This window comes from Acomys minous (genome assembly GCF_964271855.1).
Source record: "Acomys minous genome assembly, chromosome: 1".
Lineage (NCBI taxonomy): Eukaryota > Metazoa > Chordata > Mammalia > Rodentia > Muridae > Acomys > Acomys minous.
In genome coordinates, this window is record NC_140483.1 from 32,498,417 (window position 1) to 32,520,609 (window position 22,193).

General features: G+C 39.1%; 1 protein-coding gene across 2 annotated transcripts in view; it reads left to right on the top strand.

Moving 5' to 3' along the window:
- The window catches only part of RABGAP1L (RAB GTPase activating protein 1 like), a 573,647-nt gene that overhangs the window by 317,116 nt on the left and 234,338 nt on the right, over positions 1 to 22,193 (top strand). For both annotated transcript variants that reach the window (XM_084782440.1, XM_084782439.1), the window contains exon 14: positions 12,675 to 12,788. In XM_084782440.1, the coding sequence (XP_084638566.1) occupies positions 12,675 to 12,788 (114 nt within the window). The remainder of the gene's footprint in view (positions 1 to 12,674; positions 12,789 to 22,193) is intronic.

Consider the following 22,193-nt stretch of genomic DNA (forward strand, 5'->3'; position numbering starts at 1 on the left):
TATGTGCTTTAGATGTCTGAGATTGTGAACTGGACATGGCGACTTGTTCCAAAGTGACTTACAGATCAGTCCTGATTAAACAAAGTTTTGAACAATGAGCTCATTTGTTTCTTATGAGTGAAAATGTGAATTATGACATTGGCTGTTGCCAGAGTCCCATCAGATGAATTCTGCATTATAATGGTTTTGTAAACGCTCTTGTATTGTATTGTATTAAACATTACATGTAAACACTCAGCAGAGGAAGTGTTTCCTCTCCCTCTCTTCTGTTTATGGCTCAGTATGAGGCCTGGCCCACCTTCTGCTCCACAGCCATGTGCGCTCTTTCTGGACGCCCTGCCTTTCTGTCATGCTTCACCGTTTTTCTTTCATAGGGTCAGTCACTCAGCAAATACTTCTTCTGTCCTACACATAGGACATTGTATTTCTACCAGAATTATGGTGGTTGTCTTTCTCTGAGGAGAGAGAAGATATAGCATATAGCAATGTACTGTATGTTTTATATGAGCATATACAACTTGGTATTAATATAGACGAAGAACATATTTTCACCCAAGATCAGTAGGAAAGCACTGTGAATGGAAAATAATGAGCTTTACTAATGGATAATATTTCAAGTGGTGGAAGTTGGGCCATTTAGACAGAGAAAATTGTACAGAAGCATTGAAACTTAACGGAACAGTGCAGCTTTGCAGATGGAATGTATTCAGATAGAAATGAGGGCTTTTCAGTTTGAGCCCACAGTTGGTACCACATTGTAGATAGATTTAAGTGCTACCAAAGAACAGCATGGCACTTCAGGTGGATTAGCCTAAAAAGAGTTTTATGGGCTAAAACAGGGAAAAAGTAAAGATATGATGGTATATTAGCTGCTGAAATTCTGTAGGGCATAAAGTGATAATATCCTGAGCTGGGCAATAGTTCAACATCCCCAGTGACCTGCCTGATGTGCAAATGAAAATGCCAATTATGTTTATATTGTGAACTTAACATTTACTTAATTTCATGCAAAAATGTTTTATGTATTACCTTGATATGCCAACTGAAAACTCTGGACAAATTATTGAGATTTTTGTTTGTAATAGGCTCAGTAAAACCATACAATCAGTCAAGTACATATAGACTGAATTCTTCTTTTAGTTCCCAGAGCCATTGAATCAAGTCAGATAGCAAGTACCATACTTAACATAGGAGGAATAAGTGAATTTTCTTTTTCAATTTTTTAGTTTTTATAATAGTTATATTTTTCATTCGTGGCCCAAAACCTGAGATTTAAAACAAAAACAAAAACAAACCCCACACATTTAATATAATTTGCTTTTGTCAGAGGTTTGAACCCATTAATTATGTGACTTGTTTCTTATTAAAATAGTGACTTATTTTAAAATAAGTAGGTAGGACTGGGTAGTGGCTCTATGGGTAAAGCAATTGCTACCTATGCGTGGGTCCTGAGCTTGAATCCCCAGAACCCATGTAAAGCCAGGTGCCGTGGTATGTGTCTGTCACCTCAGTGCTCCTATGGTGAGGTAGGAGGCAGACAAGAGGAACGTCCTGGAGTATATGGGCCAGTGTTCTGGTTTGAACAGTGGTGAAAAACAAAGACACCCTCTCTTAACAAGTTGGAAAGTGAAAAACACCGCCCAAAGTTGTCCTTTGACCTTCACTCCTCAGCCATGGCTCATGTGTATGTGCTTTCACATGAATGTGCACATAGATATGAACACATGCACACATCCACAGAGAGTCTTATAAAATTATGGAACATTTGAATGCATCTTTTTATCTTTTATTTGTGTAAAAAAAATTCCCCCTGTGGTGAAGGATCAAACCAAGGGCCTCATGCATGCTAGGGAGCTGCTTTGCCGTTACCTAATATTCCAGCCCTCGCTCTACTACTTCCTCCCTCTTTTTAAAGTTCCGTCTAGTTTGAAATAGAAAGCTTAATAAGAAAGTTCTGAACATCTTTTTGACTATTAGAGAAAATACAAAAGATTATGTAGGAGTTCTCACTTCTGTTTTAAGATGGAAACATCTTATTTTTATAATTATTTTCATATGTGGGCTTTTTCTTTTTTTTAAAGTATTGGAATTGAGAAACCTTTAGTATGTATTTCATGTGAAATTTTGTTAGTCGTTGCTTATTCTGAGAATAAGCAATGCATGCTTACCCTGCCTGCCCTTCTTATTCTGATTTATTCAGTACTCATTTAGCAAGAACCTACTAAAGTTTGAGGTACCAGGGAAACAAAAGCCAGAACTGATCATGGCTCATTAAAGGTGGCAAACAATAGGGGCTTCCAGGCATGCATTCCAGTGAATTAATTGGCATAGTTAATGGTTAAGTGGGTTGGGGGAGGAAGAGACAGTCATTCTGGGTGTGTCCTCAGAGACTGGAGTGAGGGCCTGTGGGGAAATCGAAAGTGAGTTTTGGACTCAAATTTTGAGTGCAGCATGACAGCTCCATCAGACACATAGTTCCTAGATAACAGTCTTTGCACATTTGCTAGTGGGTTGCATAGATGCTTGTTAAAAATACAGCTTGCTTACAAGTGCTAGAGAGATTTGGGGAGTGCAAATCTAAGTAGGATCTTGGAAAATGTACTGTGAAGCAGCTTCTCACATAATACTGAGAGTCAAAACGGTTTGCCATCTGCTTTAGTACAGATCCAGGAGAAGAAAGTTAGTCATGATGTCAGAGGCGATCATAGCACATCTCAGGGAAAGCTTTTTAAAAAAATTGATTCTTAGTTAATTTCATATCATATACCACAATCACACTCATCTCTCCATCCCTCCATATCTACTCCCTGCCCTTGCAACCCCCCCAAAACAAACAAACAAACAAACAAAAATCTCACCATGGTGTGTCTCACGGTATACCCTTTTGTCCCCACATCTTTATTTGAAAATGTGCATTGCAGTGAGTCATTGATCTGTTTCGAGGCCTCTGGTCTCTGCTGTACCATCAATATTGTATTCTCACTGGGACTCCTCTTGGATATCCTGTTGTTGCCATGTGTCATGAAGATCTTATAACTTTATTTCTGCAGGACTGACCCCTTCATAGCCTCCCACAGTTCATAGATGGGGTAGATGTTGGTGTGGACCAACGCAAAGCCCTGCATCTGGGTTTGGCTGGTAGCTGAGTTGTTCACGTCACCAGCTCTCCTGCACTCGCACCCCCTGGGCTAGCCCTCCCACACTGCCTTCTTGGCCAGCACCTCATGGGGCCAGCTTCCCTGGGAGAGCTTTAAGAGGGTGGAAAAACCGTGTAAGATGAGAAGTGAAAGAGGAAACCACAAAGAACTACAAAATAATAGGCTTTGTCTGGAACTAGAATGCACAATTATCCAAGTGTTTGAGTGATAGTCTGCATCTCTGAACCCACATAGAAAAAAAGTGTTGAATAAAGAAAATACAAGGCTGATGAGGACTGGCTGTTCCTCTAAAAGACCTGATTCAGTTCCAGACCTATATGGTGACACTAACAGCCATCCATAACTCCAATTCCTGGGGCTCCAACATCCTTTCTGACCTCCATGGGTACTGCATGCATGTGGAGGCACAGTCATACATGGAAGCAAAACACTGAAGCACATAAAATAAAAACAGCTCCTTTTTATATACATTTTCTTTTGATTTGGTCTTATTACAAAAGGTTTTCTCCTCTGTTTTATCTCACAGTGATTTTTTTCTCCTGCCAAAGGAGGAAGAGTTAAAGGTCTGAAGAAACTGGGACTGACTCTGTCGAATGGGAAAAAAAGTTCAATATATGAAAAAAACCATGAAACAGGGCTAGAAAGATGGCTCAGTGGTTTAGAGCACTCGCTAGAATTGCTCTTTGAGAGAACCCAGGTTCAATTCCCAGCATCCACATGGTGCCACAAAATCATTTGTAACTATAGTTTCAGAGGATCTGATGCTCTCTTCTGGCCTTCACTGACACCAGGCACTCACATGATGCACATACGTTCATGTAGGGCAAACACTCATACATATGAAGTTAAATAAATCTTTAAAAAAGTTTTTAAAAGAAACATGAAACATTAACCAGAATTTAGGAAAGCAAAAAAGGCTTCATTACTAGATGTGGTTAGAACATTGAATTTACCAAGGCAGGCTTTATGATTGGTGATGAGAACTCATATAGTTTCTTAGGAGCAAAGCTGCCCTTCCTTAGATCTTCCTGTTTCTCTTACTATTAATGTAAATTTTATTTTTTTGTATTCTTAGATAAGTAACAAGGTATGCCAATGAAAATGCACTGTCATAAAAAGGAATAAGATGGGAATTATATAAGTTGATTTGATATAAAAATAAATGACCTGTTTCAAAAGCCACCCATATTTCAGGATATAAGAATGGCTGATTCTAATGTAGTTTTCATGTATATACAGTACCTCTGTTCTGCTGTGTTTTGTTTTGTTTTGCGGGGTAAATGAAGCTAGAACACACTGACTCTGTTCTGATATTTTAGATGATCCTTTACACAAGTGAATTAGCAATATCATTTCAGTAGCTACAAGGCCTGCTTTTCAGTTGGGGTGCTTCAATTAATTAATAAAATATAGGTATTTTCTTAAACAAATGATCAAATGGTTAATAGTAGTTTTGATATATGCTCATGACTCTAGCTGTGTCAATATATCAGTGTGTAGTATACATATGTACAATGCTGTCAGAAATAAATGTCCATGGCTCCAGTGAGCCCATCTAAGTTTTGCAGTGTACCAGGTTCCCACATGTTTGAGTGAAGATGTGCGGTCATTCATGGAAACCAGGGATGTTCACTTCTTAGTTGCTCTCACCTTATTTTTTTTTTTTTGAGCCATGGTCTCTCAGGGAACTTAGTTGACTAGAGTATCTGGCCAATGAAAGTCTGAGATGTGCCTTTCTGTCCTATCAGCACTAGCGTTACAGAAGGTACCTGGTTTTTATATGGATACTAGGGTCCAAACTCAAGTCCTCATGTTGCACAGCCATCACTTTACTGACTAACCCATCTTCCCAGTACCCAGACTGTTTTTTAAGTTATCTAAATGAAAATTTTATTTTGACTAATACTTTGTTTTAGATAGATAAAGTTTTGTAGTGGTATCTTTGAACTGAGAAAATTCTTTTTTTGAGAACACCACAATGAGTTCTTCAGATTTGTTGATTATGCTGGGCATAGCAGGACATAATGGTCATCTGAGCACTTGGGTAGTAGAGCAAAGATTGTGAATGAGATATCAACCCAAGCTATGTAACAGCTTTGACTTTAAGGAGAAAAATGTTCACTGATGTATGAGTCTAACCAAATGTAGTTGGAGTCCACACCAAACTGCCCTGCCCTGACACCAGAGGTAATTGCAAGAGGTAACCAAAGCCCCATGTAAATTATACTTCATTAGAGGCACCCCCACAACTCAGAGAAAGTTGTAATGGTCACAGTTAGAAGTTTTCACATGTAAAGGATACAGAATAATGCTAGCCAAGAGACAAGCAAAAAGGCAACACCTAGGGGAAGCACTACTCGAAGCATCTTTTTTTCTCCCACTACAGTCATGGGCATTTATTTTCAGAATCAGTGTGTAACAGTGTACATGGCCTATTGTTTGCTGAAGAAGCCAACCCAATATGCTGAGCTGAGTTTTTATTGGGGTCTAATCACATGCAACTGGTGCTCTCCTGTATGAGTACCTGCACAGCCACCCTTGCTGTTAGGGTCACCTTCAGTTTTGAGCCATCTGGTTATCTTCAGTGCCTCTTGCAACCTTTCTTTAGTCTCTACCTCTCTCTAGAACTACATGGCTCTAACCTTCATGCGTGGCCACATTATGACCGAGGCCTCCTGTGATATTTATTAGTTTAATGACTTACATCTAAATATCCAGTGTCAAAGGCCAGTGTTCTTTTTTTCTTCACCACCCATCTGCATTTTTCACATAATAAAAAAAGCACACAAGGCCAAAATGAAATGGTGGGTCATAAAACTGAGGCTACACAAATGAAGTCAGATGAACTAGCTCTTCATTACCCACTGAATTCAATTAAAATGTTTTTATTTAAGATCACCTTTTTACACTCTGTATCCACTCAATGTCTGCTTTTATGAATTCCCTTCTTAGTCACTTAGGATTACATCACCTGAGGATGTCCAGTGCTCTCCTGCTATGAGCACCTGTGTCCCCCCCCCCCCCCCATTGCTGTCAGCGTCACAGACTTTCAGTTCTGAGCCCATGTATCTTCAGCGCCTGTTGCAGCCTGCCTGTGTCTCATGTGGAATGCCACTCTGCCACTTGACTGCTTTTGAAACCATTGTTCTATTGAGCTTCTACAGTCAGTAGTGCCCATATGAATTATTTGTCTCTCATCATGTATTTCCTTCCATCATTATTTATTCCTCCTCATCTTCAGGAGTAGATGTTAAGCCTCCTGCTGTTTAGAAACCAAAAAGACTCTCGTCTTTTCTGTTATTCCTTTACATACTATTGCAGTGCCTTGTTGCACATAAACACATGTTAAACAAAACTGTAAATGGGTAAAAACTGTAAATAGGTACATGTGTAACTAGGAGTATATTATTAAAGCATTTTGTAAATTATATCATCTAAATTGTATTTTAGAAGTTTTTGAGATAATGATAATAAAAAAAATGGATCTCTTTTTTTTTTTTTTTTTTTTTTTTTTTTTGGTTTGTTGAAGACATTTTGCAAACAAAGTGGTTACGGAATGCTTTAAAACATTAGAGTATGTCATCCCACCTCCACCTTCCCTGATGTTAATGTTCATTCCCTAAACGTTTATGTTTTCACTCAGAAAGCAAATGCACTGAAGTATTAGCCTCTCTACACTTTCCTGTCTTACATTTTAATAATACTTCATATATTCTCTCTCTCTCTCTCTCTCTCTCTCTCTCTCTCTCCCTCTCTCCCTCTCTCTCTCCTCTCTCTCCTCTCTCTTCTATCTCTCTCTGTCTCTCCCTTTCTCTGTCTCTCTGTCTCTCTGTGTGTCTCTGTCTCTCTCCTCTTCTCTCTCCTCTCTCTCTCTCCCCCTCTCTTTGTCTCTCTCCCTCTCTCTCTCTGTCTCTCCCTCCCTCTCTCTCTCTCTCTCTCTCTCTCTCTCTCTCTCTCTCTCTCTCACACACACACACACACACACACACACACACACACACACACAGCTAACAACTGTATGCTCAATATCTAGACTAGGTCTGATTCTTAGTATTAAGAAAAGTGCTTGCTGAAGACACAAATGATTTCAAACTGTATAGCAAATTGAAAGCTTATTTTATATAGATTTGACTTTTTGTCACCCATTTTAAGGTATAACTGGGGTCAAAGAGTTTCAAAAAAGAAGAATTTAGAGTGCCAGGCAGAGTGATAGAATGCCTTTTAAAAGTTCTAAAACGTATTCATTGTATAAAATAAGTGTATGGATTGTTTAAACCTATAAAATAATTATCAAATTGTATCTTTATCAGAGAGAACGTCACAGATTTTTTTGCAATAACAAAATGTTATTTTATTTATTTTTAAATTATATATTCACTTTACAGCCTGATTGTAGCCCCATCACTCTTATTTTCCTGATTTGTCTCACACCTTCTTTCCCCTATCTCCCCTCCCGTTCGCCTCAGAAAAGGGGAGCACCCCCATCAATGCACTCTGGCACATCAATTTGTATCAGGATTGAGTACACCCTCTTCCACTAAGGCCAGACAAAGCAGCCCCATAAGGAGGAAGAGATCAAAACAGGCAGCAGTGCCCATGTCATAGACAACACCCAATCAACTTACTAGGGGACCCACATGAAGATCAAACTGCCCATTGGTTACATACATATGTGTCAGGGCCCTAGGTCCCGTCCATGCATGCTCTTTGGTTGGTGCTTCTGTCTCTGTAAGCCCCATGGGTCTAGGTTAGTTGACCATGTTGGTCCTCTTGTGGCATTCTCATCCCCTCTGGGTCCTTCTATTCTTCCTCCTCACTCTTCTACAGAATTCCCCGAGCTCTGCCTAATGCTTGCCTGTGAGTTTCAACATCTGACTCAATCAGTTCATGCATGGGGCCTCTCAGAGGACAGCTATGCTAGGATCCTGTCTGTAAACATAGCAAAGTATCCTTAACAGTGTCAGGGGTTGGCTTTCTCCCATGGAGTGGGTCTCAGGATGGGCCAGGCATTGGTTGGACAGAGTCCCTCTGTCTCTACTCTATCTTTATCTCTGCACATCTTATAGGCAGAGTATATTTTGGATCAAAGTTTTAAAATGTTATTTTTTTCTTCTTTGCATGATACATATAAAACTATTTTGTAAAATTTTATGATTTGAAGAGTTTAAGAGAATTTGATAAATCATAATCCAATAATGTAAGAAATCATATAAGGCTAGGAATATGCTTAACTTAATATTTAAGAGCATGAATCTCAGCCTTTTTTCTTAAAGAAGCATCTTTCCTGCTGATAGAGGCTCAACGTCACCTTGTGTCCCATTTGATCCTTGAATTTGGAATAGTGAACCCATAGCAGCCCCGAGAATGAATGCAGAGCGGAGTCTAGGTTTAATATTTTTCAGATATGTTCTTGAGTCTAAATGTAATCCTCTATGTGTGTTAGCTCTGTCCATGGTCTGCAGTGTCCAGATCTGCAGTGCTAGAGTCTCAGTGAGGCACTTCCTGTTCCCACCTTGGCACTTGGCACCCATCATAACTGTTACCGCTTTATAAGTCCACTTTCTCCTCACCTTCCTATCCCTGCCCCTTTAGTTCTTTCTGTTTTTATTTTTATGTTTAGATACATGGTACCATTATCTAGTTCTGGCTGTCCTTAAACTCAGTATGTAGATCAGGCTGACCTTCAACTCACAAAGATAAGCTTACCTCCCTTCCCCAAGTGCTGTCATTAAAAGTGTGTGCCACTACACCTTTAGTTCTGTCTGGCTTTAGTTCTTATAGGTGCCACACTCCACCAAGAGATTTTTTTAATTTGCTGGATAATTTGTGTCAGGCATGACTCAGAGATGTTAGGAAGTATGTATATGCTGTTTCTAGCAAGAAACTTATTCATAATGCGTTAATTTAATTTTTGCCTTTATATACCTGACTTATGTTAAGACTCCTCTTCATATTCAAGAGATACAACTGGCAATGATTCAGCATTTTTGCTACTGTTTGTTGCTCATGATTTTAGCAGCATGTTTGAAATCAGACTACACTTTAAACTTTCTCATTTCATCTCTGGCTCTTTGGATTTTTGGCAAACATCAAGGCAGATAAATGAGACCCACCACTGCAAACCCATCTGCTTTCAGGGACATGCAAGCATGCCAGTTTGTGATGTTTTATCATCCAACATAGAACTGAAGGAAGTTCCCTATAGAGTAAGAATAGAAGACACATTCTAAGGTCAAAACTTTTTTAGCTCTGAATCATTTATCTTCCTACTGATTGTGGCTAGCAGTGGTTCACACTGGCATTTTTAATAGCTCTGACAGATTGGAATGATGCTCATAAAGTTGGACAGATAGTATGGTAGATACGAAGTGACAGCACAGCTTATGCTTTAGGGGTGACAATAGAGACTAATAAGAAAAGTACTGTCATGGTATTAGGCATATGAAAAGCCCAGGTGTAGACAGGTGTTTCACTTCTCAGAAGGCCATGTGTGAAAATAGTCATTCTCACAATAATGGCTTTTTAGTTTTTGGCAGCTCAGAAATTGTTTCATAAAAAATAATAGGATGTGGGTCTTCCAAGCTTGTCTTCCTAATGCTTCTTGGCATTGGAATGCTTTTCACGTCTTTGTCTACAAGAAGCAAGTGAGTGGTGACTCTTTTCTGGTAGGAGTTAGGAGAGTCACGCCAGGTCTGCAGGTGACACTGAATGCACATCTCATGCATTGTTGTGGATTGGAAACTTGAATTTGAATACTATTTAAGATAAAACAAACTCTAGTTTGTCTCTTTGAATTGGTTTTAAAGTGATATTCAACAAACTACATGGTTGGACAATGGATTTTATCTATGAGAGATTGTTGCCTTTTTAAAAGATAGATTTAATTTTAATACTTAAAAGTTTTGAAAAAATAGAAAATTTGGAAGGTACTATGTAAATACACAGTGATGCTACTCATGCAAGCAGTTTCTAGGGCCAATGAGTCTACTGATATTTCTTCATAAATATCCTGCAAAGTCCCAAGAATTATCCTGTGGGCCACTAGGCACTGGTTTGTCCCTGAAGTTGTCTACCTATGGCAGTTATGATTTTATTCATCACCTTTTAAAGCAGGGTATAAGTGAAATTGGTCACTGTATGAGACCTGTGGTCAGTAAAAACTTGGGAAGTGAAATTTTCAGTCTGTGTGGTCATTGGGTTTTTATATTCAGAATCCCATGTGCTAAACAGGTGTTCCACTGCTGAGATAACACATCCTTCCTTCACTCTGTAATATAACTTTTTACATATTAACATTCTACTTACCGTTTTCCAGACCTCTCCCAAATCTTCACTGTTAGAAAATTTATTTCCTTGTCAAGTATCAATTTTCTGTGTATCTATTCCTTTTACTCAAGCTGCTTAAAACAGTTCCATGTTTATTCAGCTTCAGTATTCCATTCCTGAAAGCCATCAGAATGTCCTCTGAACTGACTTTTCAAATGTGTGGTAGCAAATTGGGAACTTGTCATTTTGCTTCTTTTCTTTCTCTACATGATATAAGATCTAATTACCACCCAGCAGGAAGTAGCAGCTGAAGTGAAAAAGGCAGCAGAGAAGGTCCTGACTTACTGGGCTGATCAGCTGCCTGCTCTTTGTGCACTTCTCAGCTACAAACAGAAGGGACCAGCATCATTAAAGCATCTCCAGTTCTAAACATCTTTCCTTTGCTGATATAAGGCAGAAAGGGGATTTGTTCAATCTTGGAGGAAGCAAGACATTAAACAATACATTTAATGTGCAATTAGCAGTCTTTGATGCATCTCTGAATTGTACAAAGTATTTTCATCATTAAAATCACTCAGAGTGTTTTCCTGACATTTAAGTAGAGATAAAACAAAGATTTTCAGGGTTAAAATAAAATTAAGGTAATAATCAATCTTTTTAATAAGGTTCAGAATTTCACACATTTTTAAGCTTTTGTTTTTTAACTCTCTATAACAATATTTCTTAAAATCATATTTAAACTGTAGGTTATAGGATTCCTATTTGTAGATGGATTAGTTTTGTAGTTAGTCTAGTATATGTCTATATGTGTGTGTGTTGGGGAGGAGCATGTAATATTCTTTAAAGGACTGTGGTCAATGGTTCATTTACCATACTGTTCATGAATTGAAAAGTAGAAAACACATTCTTTAGTAGATGTAAAGAAATATGTGCTCTATTATTTTGAAGTACACGTTATTATGGCAATTCTAGAGGGAGAATATGTATACCAAACCTGAGAGTGCAGCTAGGCATGGTGATACATGCTTAAACCCCAACACTCGGGCAATGGAGGCAGGAGAATCAAGTTCAGGGCTAGCCACGACTGCATGAGAGCCTGTCTTTAAAATAACCCAAAAGACAAAGCAACTACCAAACCAAACCTAAAAATGTGTATATTCTCTAACTAGCTGCTGAACTTCTAAGAATTTATCCTTGAACACACACACACACACACGAGGCTGAAGAGATGGCTAATGGCTCAAAGAGTTGCTTTTCTAGAAGATCTGAGTTCAATTCACAACACTCATGTCTTATGGTTCACAACTTCCTGGTAACTCCAATTTCAGGGACTTCGCTACCTTCTTCTGCCTTTTATGGACGCTGTCATACATGTGCTATAATTGCACAGAAACACACATATAAACATAAAACAGTAAATTAGAAATCTTTAAAACAACAAAATTTGGGAGGTACAAAAAAGTGTCTTTATGAAATAGAAAAATATTAATAGGCTAATATTAAAGAAATAGTATGCCTGAAAACAGACAGGTCCTTTTTAAATCCTGATTCTAAGAGATCATCATATAGTTACATGAATTGGTAAAGGACAATCAGCAAAGAAAAGAATCATATGGTTTGTCTTTGGAGATATGTGTGTACAAATTTATTTGATTTCTCTGTTTCTCATACAAACAAACACACATTCTTTAGGCAGGACATGAAAGGACATAATTGGTGGTGGCATTTATTTTAGGGGAAGTAATAAAACTGTGTTAGGAGCATAGAATATTAGCTGTGCATGATAGCACATGGCTTCAATCCCAGCACTCAGGAGCCAGAGGCAGGCAGATCGCTGTGAGTTCGAGGCCAGCCTGGTCTACAAAGCGAGTCCAGGACAGCCAAGGCTTCACAGAGAAACCCTGTCTCGAAAAAAAAAAAAAAAAAAAAGAAGAGAGTTTTTTACTACATCATGGCCACATGTATGTGGGTATATGCATGCATGTAGCACTTATGGGACTTGCAATAGTTGGTTCTCTCCTACCAACGTATGGGTCCCAGGGATCTGACTCAGGTCATCAGGTTTGGTTACAGGTACTTTTACCTGCTGAGCCATTTTCCTGTCTCTCCCTGAAGACTTTTTTTTTAAAGCCTTGGTTTTTAGGTATATTTTTTATAACCTTTAAATTTATGTATACACACGCACACAATTTTACATAATTGAAAGTGAAGTTTTACATGAGTAATCAACTCTCCTTTTTTCCTTTTTAGGACTCTTCACAGGAGAGCGTGATTACTCGAGATATTCATCGCACATTTCCTGCACACGATTACTTCAAAGACACTGGAGGAGACGGTCAGGAATCTCTCTACAAGATCTGCAAGGTAGGACTGTAGCCTCACTTCTGATTTGATGTTCAGGGCTGGTTTTTAGAAGCCTATTATAAGATTGTTATATTTTGTTACTGTCTCATGTTTTCTTTGCATGTATTCTCTGCTTACACATACTCCACCAGGTGCTCTACACTAAGCCTGGAAGGTGACCTTCCTGCTTCCTGTTCTGCCAAGGAGGCACAGCACAATCCCAGTTTGTGTAGCAGGAAAAGAACAGAAGGTCCCCTCAGATGAGATAATGGAGAATTGTCTCCACTTTTTGACTATAGGCAAACGTGAGAGCTGGTGTGGGCCACTTGTTGAGTCCTGGCAAGTTCCTACATGCTTTGTGTGGTGCTCATTTTGAAATCTTTCATTTTCTTCGTCATTAGTAGACTTAGAAAAGCTGCTTTGTAGTATATACTCAAAGATTCTGTAAGGGGAGAAGAGCCATTAACTGACTGATTTCTCAAGTTAAATCAGAGATTCAGAGTGACTCCTGATAGCCGTAAGTACTGTCCTCCCCTGCAGTTCCCATAGAGCTTGTCCGTGGACAGTCCCTAAATGTTCAAGTTGGCCTTTCTAAGTGTTAGCGAAGGCTGTAACTATTCTGAAGTATTCACACATCAATCATTTGGTAGCTACTAGTTTTTGGTTGCTTGGTTGATTTGGTTTGGTTTTGATACAGAAATGCTTGCCAGAATTGCTAACAAGAACAGTTGTTAAACTTTGGGAGTGGAAATGACATATCTTTCAGTAAAATGCTTCGTGCATATTCTGGTTGTCTCCTTTTCATACTCTTCTTTCCTTCCTTTCTCTTGTCTTCTTTCTCTACCCCTCCCTCCTCCTTTTCCTTCTCTTCCTTCTATCCCCTCTCCTTTCCCTCTCTCCCTCCTCTGCTCTTCTTTCTCATTTCCCTCCTCTTTCTCTTCCCTTCTCACCTCTCTGGCTTGCTCGTGCTCCTGATCTATTTCCAAATATTATCTACAGATCAGAAAGAGGGCTGTGGCCTTGGTTCAAGGGTATGGTCTCTGCTTATCACAGACAGGCTCTGGCATTGATCTTGAGCATTGAATTAACATAATACAATTAAGTAAGTAAAGAAATAAATCTATTTTTGCATCAGTCTTCTTTTTGAACCAGAAATATGTAAATTATTTAAAATGAGTATTGTATACTAATTGTTATAAAATTTAGTTTAAAATTTAAAACTTGTAAAGTTTAAAAATTATCAAAAATACAGTATATTCATTATATACTTATTAAAAAGTAAAAGAAATTATGACAGTTTTTTTTTTCATACCAGTTTAAAATTTCTATAAGTAAGTTAGCTTCTGGTTCATATAAAAATGTAGGAAGTTTTATAAAGTTCCTAAGTTGATTTAGAAGAATCTGGCTTGTGACATATGAAGTAGCATTTTCCCCCAACACTTAGTATATCTTCAGGTAATTAGTGGCTTTTCCCTCACTTTTTCTCTGCTGATACTACTTTTTTCCTATGACTAAAACATGCGGCTCTATAGCCTTTCAGTTCTGGTGTACTATTTGGATCCATTGTAGTAAAGGTAGTATTTACTTCATTATATAATAGTTAAAAGAAAAGTCTCTGGAAAATATCTGAACACAAAGATAAAGGTTCACTGATGAGCGTGTGTAAATTCTTGGTATCCTTTGCTTTGTTGTTGGGATAATTATCCAAGTCTGGTCCTTTACAGAGTAGTCCTTAAAGCATTTATATACACATTGCACAGTCACCTTAGACCCTGCGTCTGTTTTACCTCATAAATAGATAGTGCTCAAGCTCTTTCTGAATGAAGTATGTTACAAAATATGGATCTAAAATACTTACTGAGGAGTAGCATAAATTTTACTAAATTTTTGAATATGTGGAAAATGAAGATAAGGGATCAAGCAAGTTTTTAAAGAATCTAATCATATACATATATATATAATTTTACAATATGTTGTGTTGTGTACATTAGTGTGTGTGTGTGTGTGTGTGTGTGAGAGAGAGAGAGGGGGGGGGAGAATATTGTAGAACTTAAAATATGTTAGAGCTGTACTGCATGGACCACTTGGTTTGTGACTGACCTGTTTGTTGTTGTTGTTGTTGTTGTTTGGTTTTTTCCCCTTGACTCACTATTATTTAGTAGTCTGGGCTTGTCAGGAAACTCTAGTTGGTGGTATAATATAAAATAGTTGTACATAATTATCATATATATGTTATATGGTATTTGCATAACTAGTATAGGACTGAATATTCTTTTCAAACTTCTTTCTCCACTTTTCTTGCCTGTTAAAAATTAATTTATTTACTCTGTGAGTGTCAATTTGCAGGAGGATATGTGTGTACATGTGAAGGTCGGGGGACCATTTGCAGGAGTTGAATCTTTTTCTACCTTTTGAGCCCCAGGGACCAAACTCAGGTTATCAGGCTGCTGCTCCACTTGCATGCCCTAATTTGTTTTTTTAATCCAATGTAAGTCACAGACCTTTCGTTTTATAACTGCCATCCCATATCTCTATTAGTTATTCTGTGTAAGCTAAAGGCTCCTGAGTGAAACTTACCTGCTTTAGTTTTTTTGTTTTTGTTTTTGTTTTTCATTGATAGGTTAATATTCAGCAACATGCCTTCTAGTTTCTTTGTGTATATCTTGTATAGACCTGAATAAACATTAATGCTCTTTGTTCTTAACATGTTACTTTTGGCATAATTTATACATAGAATAATTTCATGTCACCTGTACAAATCCTTCTTTTTCTTGTCTTATTGGGCTTTCCACAACCTCTAGTTTAGTGGGAGAATGAAATAGTGATGGTACACATCCTTGTATTGCTTCTGACTTTACAGGAATATGATTTACCACTTAGACTGGTTTATCTTAGACACACAAGCAACAGAATTCTAGGCTTTTTACAAAAACAGTGTTCCCCATATGTTACTATTATAGTACTTACACATTTGCATGGTTTTGCACACATATTACCACATTTCTTTGTGATAATTATCAGTGGATATTTTCTATGGTTATAATATGCCCAGCCTTTAAATTAATCAGATATTACTAGGAATGTCTTGTTTATTGTAAACTTAGAAACCATCTCCAGGTTCAAGGATATCATAGTCTGACCTTGTAGTTGAGAAGTTTCCTGTAGCTTTAGTGAACCCAAAACTGTTCTGAATCTTCAGATTAGAAGAGACTGCTAAACACTTGCTGTCAGGGTTTAATGGGCCTGTCAATTCCAGTTTCACTTCTTATATCTTTTTTTCAGAGCAGGAAGAAATCAAAATGATTAAAAGCTTTATCTGTTGTCATGAATTTGTTTGGAGAGTGTTGTGATGAGAGTTTAATAGTAGAACTTAGAGATTTCTGCTTACCTCACCCCCTGTCTCTATTCAATATTATAGTTTCAGAATGCCCTTGAGGAGATAGTGATTGTACTGTTGAGCCAAGTAGCTAATTTCCAATTCCATATGATATAAATATGCTTTAAGTAGTGAGACAACAGGGTATAATTTAAGTGCTGGACACTGAAAGTCATAGGTCTAGTTTTGATTCTCCTATAAAGCAATGATATGTATCAGACTGAAAAGTAACAGGATAAAAACTGCAGAAGAAGGGCATGGGCCCACGCAGCAGGCTCAGGTCCACACAGTGGACACGGGTCCGCGGGGTTCGAAAGATGAGATCCTCAATCATTCGGAGGAGGAGGATTGTGTTCGAGAGCTACACAGAAATGTGCACCCCTGAGAGCAGCCTGAGTGGGAGGAAACACTTAGTGCAATGTATTAGAAATACCCAAGCCGAGATCATCTAAGATGGCATTGATCACACACTGTGTCTGATCTGCAGAACAGCAGTGAAAGGCCACCAAAGGACCATACTGAGAGCTCCAAAACACAGTGCTGGTGTTTCCCAGAAAGTAGGAAATCCTGTCATGTGGATCATCCATGCCCTCCCACCACAGGACCATGGAACCACGCTCTGGTGAGCTCCCAACAACCCTGGGCAGCAGCTGCTGCAGCAGCTGGTGCTGCTTTTCGGGTTGTGGCCCAGTGCATGCGGGCCAAGGAGATGGCGTTCGAGAAGGTGATGGTCAATCCGAGCAAAGACTGCCCCGCCCATACCACAGACCTCATGGACTTCTTCTCACGGGCCTGGGCCATGCTCAGTGCCAAGAGCTAGATCGTGCACAAGTAGATACTGAGTGGATATTAGGGGCAGCAGCGAGGCTGGGGCCCATGGTGGATGGAGCACGCGATGGAACCAGGGACTCTGGAGGCGCAAATCAACAGAGCAACCAGTTCCCAGGACAAGAAGCTGAGCTGGGTCAACATCAGTGGTTTCTGCTAGCTACTCAAGGAAGACTTTGAGGGACCTCCACTTGCCACCTGCCTGATGGCCCACAAGATCCAGTACTCACAGGAGTAGGAGGTCATCCAGGCCTTGATGGCCAGCAACAATCTGGTGAATTGAACGGGAGCAGGAGAGCGACCCTGAGGACACAAGAACAGGAGAGCTGGCCCTTAGGATGCGGGAGCAGGTGAACCAGCCCTGGGGACATGGGAGACTAAGAGCTGGCCCTGCCTTGAAGACACAGGAGCAGGAGAGCTGGCCTTGCCTCGAGGCCATGGGAATGGTAGAGCAAGCCCTGTCATGATGACATGGGGGCAAGAGAGCGGGTCCTGTCCTGAGGACACGGGAGCAGGTTAGCCAGCCCTTCCCTGAGGACACAGGAGCAGGAGATCTGGCCCTGTCCCGAGGACATGGGAGTGAGAGAGTGGGCCCTGCCCTGAGGACAGGGGAGCAGGAGATCTGGCCCTGTCCCGACCATGGGAGCAGGGGAGCAGGCCCTATCCTGAGGACAAGGGAGCGGTCCCTGATCCAGGGCTCTAAGTAGACCTCACCCCAACATCTACCCCACGTATGACCTGCTGGAACACATGAAGGGGCCAGACCTGCAGATTCAAAGATTAAGAATCTCCTTGATATCCAATATCAGTCCCAGTGAGGGTCCTGTAACAATAGTGTAGGCCTCAAACCAGACCCATGACTTTAACAATGAACATTTTAAAGTAAACATATGTAGGCAAAAGGATATACTGCGTAATACACTACAGCTTCTGTGACAAGATTTTTTGTCTGTTTTCTTTTACTGGAGGGAGAAGAGGGATTTTGGTGCATGACATGTAACTCATAGACATTCAATAAAAGTTTTTAGAAAACGCAGAAAAACCCTTTGTTGGGTTTACTCCTCAGTAGAGATGCAGCATCCCAAAAGACTCTTCTAATTTGCTGTGATTCTAAATGCTGTGTTTTTTTTTAAAGATTTATTTATTATTATGTATACAGTGCTCTGCCTGCTTGTACACCTGCAGGCCAGAAGAGGGCATCAGATCACATTATAGATGGTTGTGAGCCATCGTGTGGTAGCTGGGAATTGAACTCATGACCTCTGGAAGAGCAGTCAGTGCTCTTAACCTCTCTCCAGCCCTCTAAATGCTGTTTACATTTCATTCTTTTAAAGAACGACAGATAAATGCATAATCTAACAGTTACGGGTTATGTCCCTTGTTAGCACTCAGTAATGAAGGTACACTCTAGTGTGTGGGCTTTGCCTGGTTTTATATGTGTTTGTGTTTGCATCACCACGTGGAGTTTGCATAGCCTGACTTTTAGCTATACATCTCTTTATAAAACCTAAGTTCAGTCCATCATAAGAAGTTGTTAAAACATTACTCACAACAATATAGATTGAAGTGACTTTGGGCATTTAATTCAATTTGTGCATACTGCTTCTTCTAATGTTTTGATTAGCACTAGTGATTTCTGAAAAAGAGGCTACTGCTGTGAATTTAATGAGAAAAATTGAATGTATTACAGAGAGAATCAATACTCTTGTTCATGTGAGTTAATAATTGGGTAGTATAATGTCTTATGGAAAAACAAAAATAAAGATAACCTTTATTATATTAAGTACTTCATATCAAAACACTATTGGGTTTACTTTAAAGGCTAGAGCACTTAAGGTCTTGGTTTTGGTATTAATGAAACATACAGTTTTCAGAATTCAAACAATACTGATTTATGAATGAGGTGTAACATTAACATTGTTTTTTAGGAAAAGTATTTATGGTTGAGAATGAATTACTTCTCCCTGAGTTAATGACATTTTTAGGAGAATAGTTTAGCTATTTTACTACTTATACTTAAATTCTCTTCTTTGTGGTACCTGAATGATCCTTAATTCAAATGAAAACATTTATCAAACTGATGATAATCTACTTTATGTAGCTTCCTGTCTAAAAGTTTTTATTTATGTAACAAAGTTCCTAACAGAAACAAAGAGAAAGATTCACTTTGTATCATAGTTTTTAGTCTGTGGCCAGCTGCTTCCATGTCTATGGCCTTCAGTGAGGTGTCACACAGTGGCCAAGCACACTTGGCTAAAATACAGCAGCTTGTTTAGTTGCAGGCTGGATGGAGAGAAGACAGGCAGGAAGTGGTAGAGCAAGATTTAGGGTGAAGGCCGTGCTTCTAGTGACCTACTCCTTTTGTGATGCTGTACATCCTAAGGTTTCCATGGGTACCAGCTGAGGAGTAAGTGTTGGACATGTAAGCCTGTGAGGAACACTTTACACTCAAATTACGGCACCACATTTGCCTGAGCAACCCCTCAGAATCTCTCTTTTGAGCCAACCAGATTCAAAGACATGCGAGTCCTTTGGTTTGGAGGGAGATATTCTTGGATCAAAGTGCACCCAAAGAATTTAATTCAGAATGTTCTTGCATTTGGATTCACAGCTTGTGCCCAAGCAAGATTCAGCCACACAGCCTCAATAAGCCAATAAAGAGTAAAATTAATAGTAGCAAGAAAATGAAGGAGACTTTGTTGTGGTTACTTTGGGAAGAGAGCCAAGAGATCTGGTGAATCTCCGAAGTCTGTCTTAATGGTTGATGTTCTTTAAGTGGAATTAAAGTTTAAATAGAGGACCAAAGATATGAAGGATATGATCATCTAACTCATCCTGGTTAAGGTGTGGTCCTGACAACCACTGACCCAGAGATCCTTGTCTAGGCTTCAGTTTCATCATTTAAAGTGGTCTGAGCTGGGCGTGGTGGCGCACACCTTTAATCCCAGCACTCGGGAGGCAGAGGCAGGCAGATCACTGTGAGTTCGAGGACAGCCTGGTCTACAAGGGAATCCAGGACAGCCAAGGCTACATAGAGAAACCCTGTCTTGAAAAACCAAATAAATAAATAAAACAAATAAAAATAAATAAATAAAAACAAAGTGGTCTGGCAGGTTGTTAGGACTGTGTAGAATCTCTTTCCAGGGGACAAGTTCCCCTCTGGCTGGAACCTTTTTGTTCTCCCTGTATGAGATTCCTAAGGAAATCTCTGTAGTCTGATTGAGACACAGTTTCTGCCAGGGGAGTTACAAGTAGTACCTTGGAGGATTGATTCAGTAACCCCTTAAAGAGTTAAACAGACTGTTAAATCTGTGCAGATCACCTCTCTTTCTCTTGAGTTCTGGTGAGTGTCTTTGAATTAGGACATTATTTCTAAGGCAGATCTAAATATTGGCTGCTTAGGATTCCTTTGAATCCCGGGGCTACCTGCCCTGCCAGCACATCCTTAAAAAACACTCTACTAAGTGTCTTCAGTAGACCTTGAGGGACAGTAGTGTATTCTCAAAGCCGATTAACTTTCCTAAGGAAAATGGATTCCGTCAAAGTCATCTTAATGTTGAACAGCACAAGCTCAGCACTGCAGACTCGTGAAGACTTGTGCTTAGAAAGCACTTCGGAAATCTTATTTGACACCTCTTTCAGGCTAACTTCCTCAGGAAGGGCCCTTACCACACATACAGGAATGACATCAACCAGCTGTTTTAGCTGACTCTAGAACCTATGTTATTTATATTGTAAGAGTTTTCTTAGGGATACAAGTGCATCTTAGCATAAACATCATAAATGAAAGTTGGAAGATTATGAAACAATACTAAAATGCAAAAAAAAAAAAAAAAAAAAAAAAGGACCTGGTTGTCTGCATGCATGCAATTATGTTACTGGAAGACAGTGAAGACGAGATTGTGCACATTGTCTTTGCCACTGTACCTGAAGTTACTCAGTCTTCTAGACAGACTAACATTTTAGTTATTTTGTTGTTGTTGTGGGATAGCCAAAACATCATTACACCCAGGACATGCTTGAAGCATCATTACACCCAGGACATGCTTGAAGCATCATTATACCCAGGACATGCTTGAATCATCATTACACCCAGGACATGCTTGAAGCATCACACAGACTGATTTCAACCAGAATTTTATAATCTAGACTTCCATTTAAAAATGTACTTTAATTTCAGCATACTTATAAGTTCTCCTTGTGTTCCAGATGCTTATCGGAAGTACTTTTGGGTGATTGGGACCATATCTCTGTGGTGCTCAAGGCCTTTACAGGCTTTAGTAAGACCAGTGGTAGCTAATAATGATAAAGAGAAAAATACAGCATGCTTACACATTTTGTCCTATATTACACCCAGTTTTTAAAAGGTAGACCTTTAATATAATTTGTTTGTTTGTTTTTCAAGACAGGGTTTCTCTGTATAGCAGCCCTGTTGTCCTGGCTCATTTTGTAGACCAGGCTAGCCTTGAACTCACAGAGATCCACCTGACTCTGCCTCCCAAGTGCTGAGAGTTAAGGCATGCATATTACACACACACACACACACACACACACACACACACATACCTTGTAATCACTATACAGTTTTACCAACACTTGGAAATTTTCTTTTTTATTATTATTATTATTTTATTATTTTATTATTATTTTTTTTTTGGAAATTTTCTTAAATTAAACCATTTTGGTGTTTCATGGGGTTTCCAGTATTTCGATAGCTAACTCAAGGTCAGCATCCTCACACAGGCTCCTCAATAGTAGAATATCTTTTGTCACAGAAAATGTTCTATCTTTTATTTGTTTCAACAATTGGATTTTCTATTACAATTTTATAAGCATGTTTTATATGCCCTGGTTCTGTATATATATTTACAATATGCATGTTGCAAAGTTTCTCTTTGTGGCTTGCTGTTTTGCTGTCTTAGTGGGATCTTTTGATATCTCTTTTATGTTTAGTGTTTTTATTTTTTGTTTATTTGAGTTTTGTTTGGTGGGTTTGGGTTTGGTTTTTTGAGAAAAGGTTTTTCTGTGTAGCCCAGGCTATCTGTAGACCAAACTGTCCTTGAATTAAGAGATTCACCTCCCAAGTGCTAGGATTAAAGGTGTGCTCCGCAATTGCAGAGCTTATGTTTAGTGTTTTTGTCCCCTGTTTACAACCACATACACATATATGTTACATAATTTCAGCTGAAATCCTAAGTTGCAGTCTGTCACTGAAGGGAAAG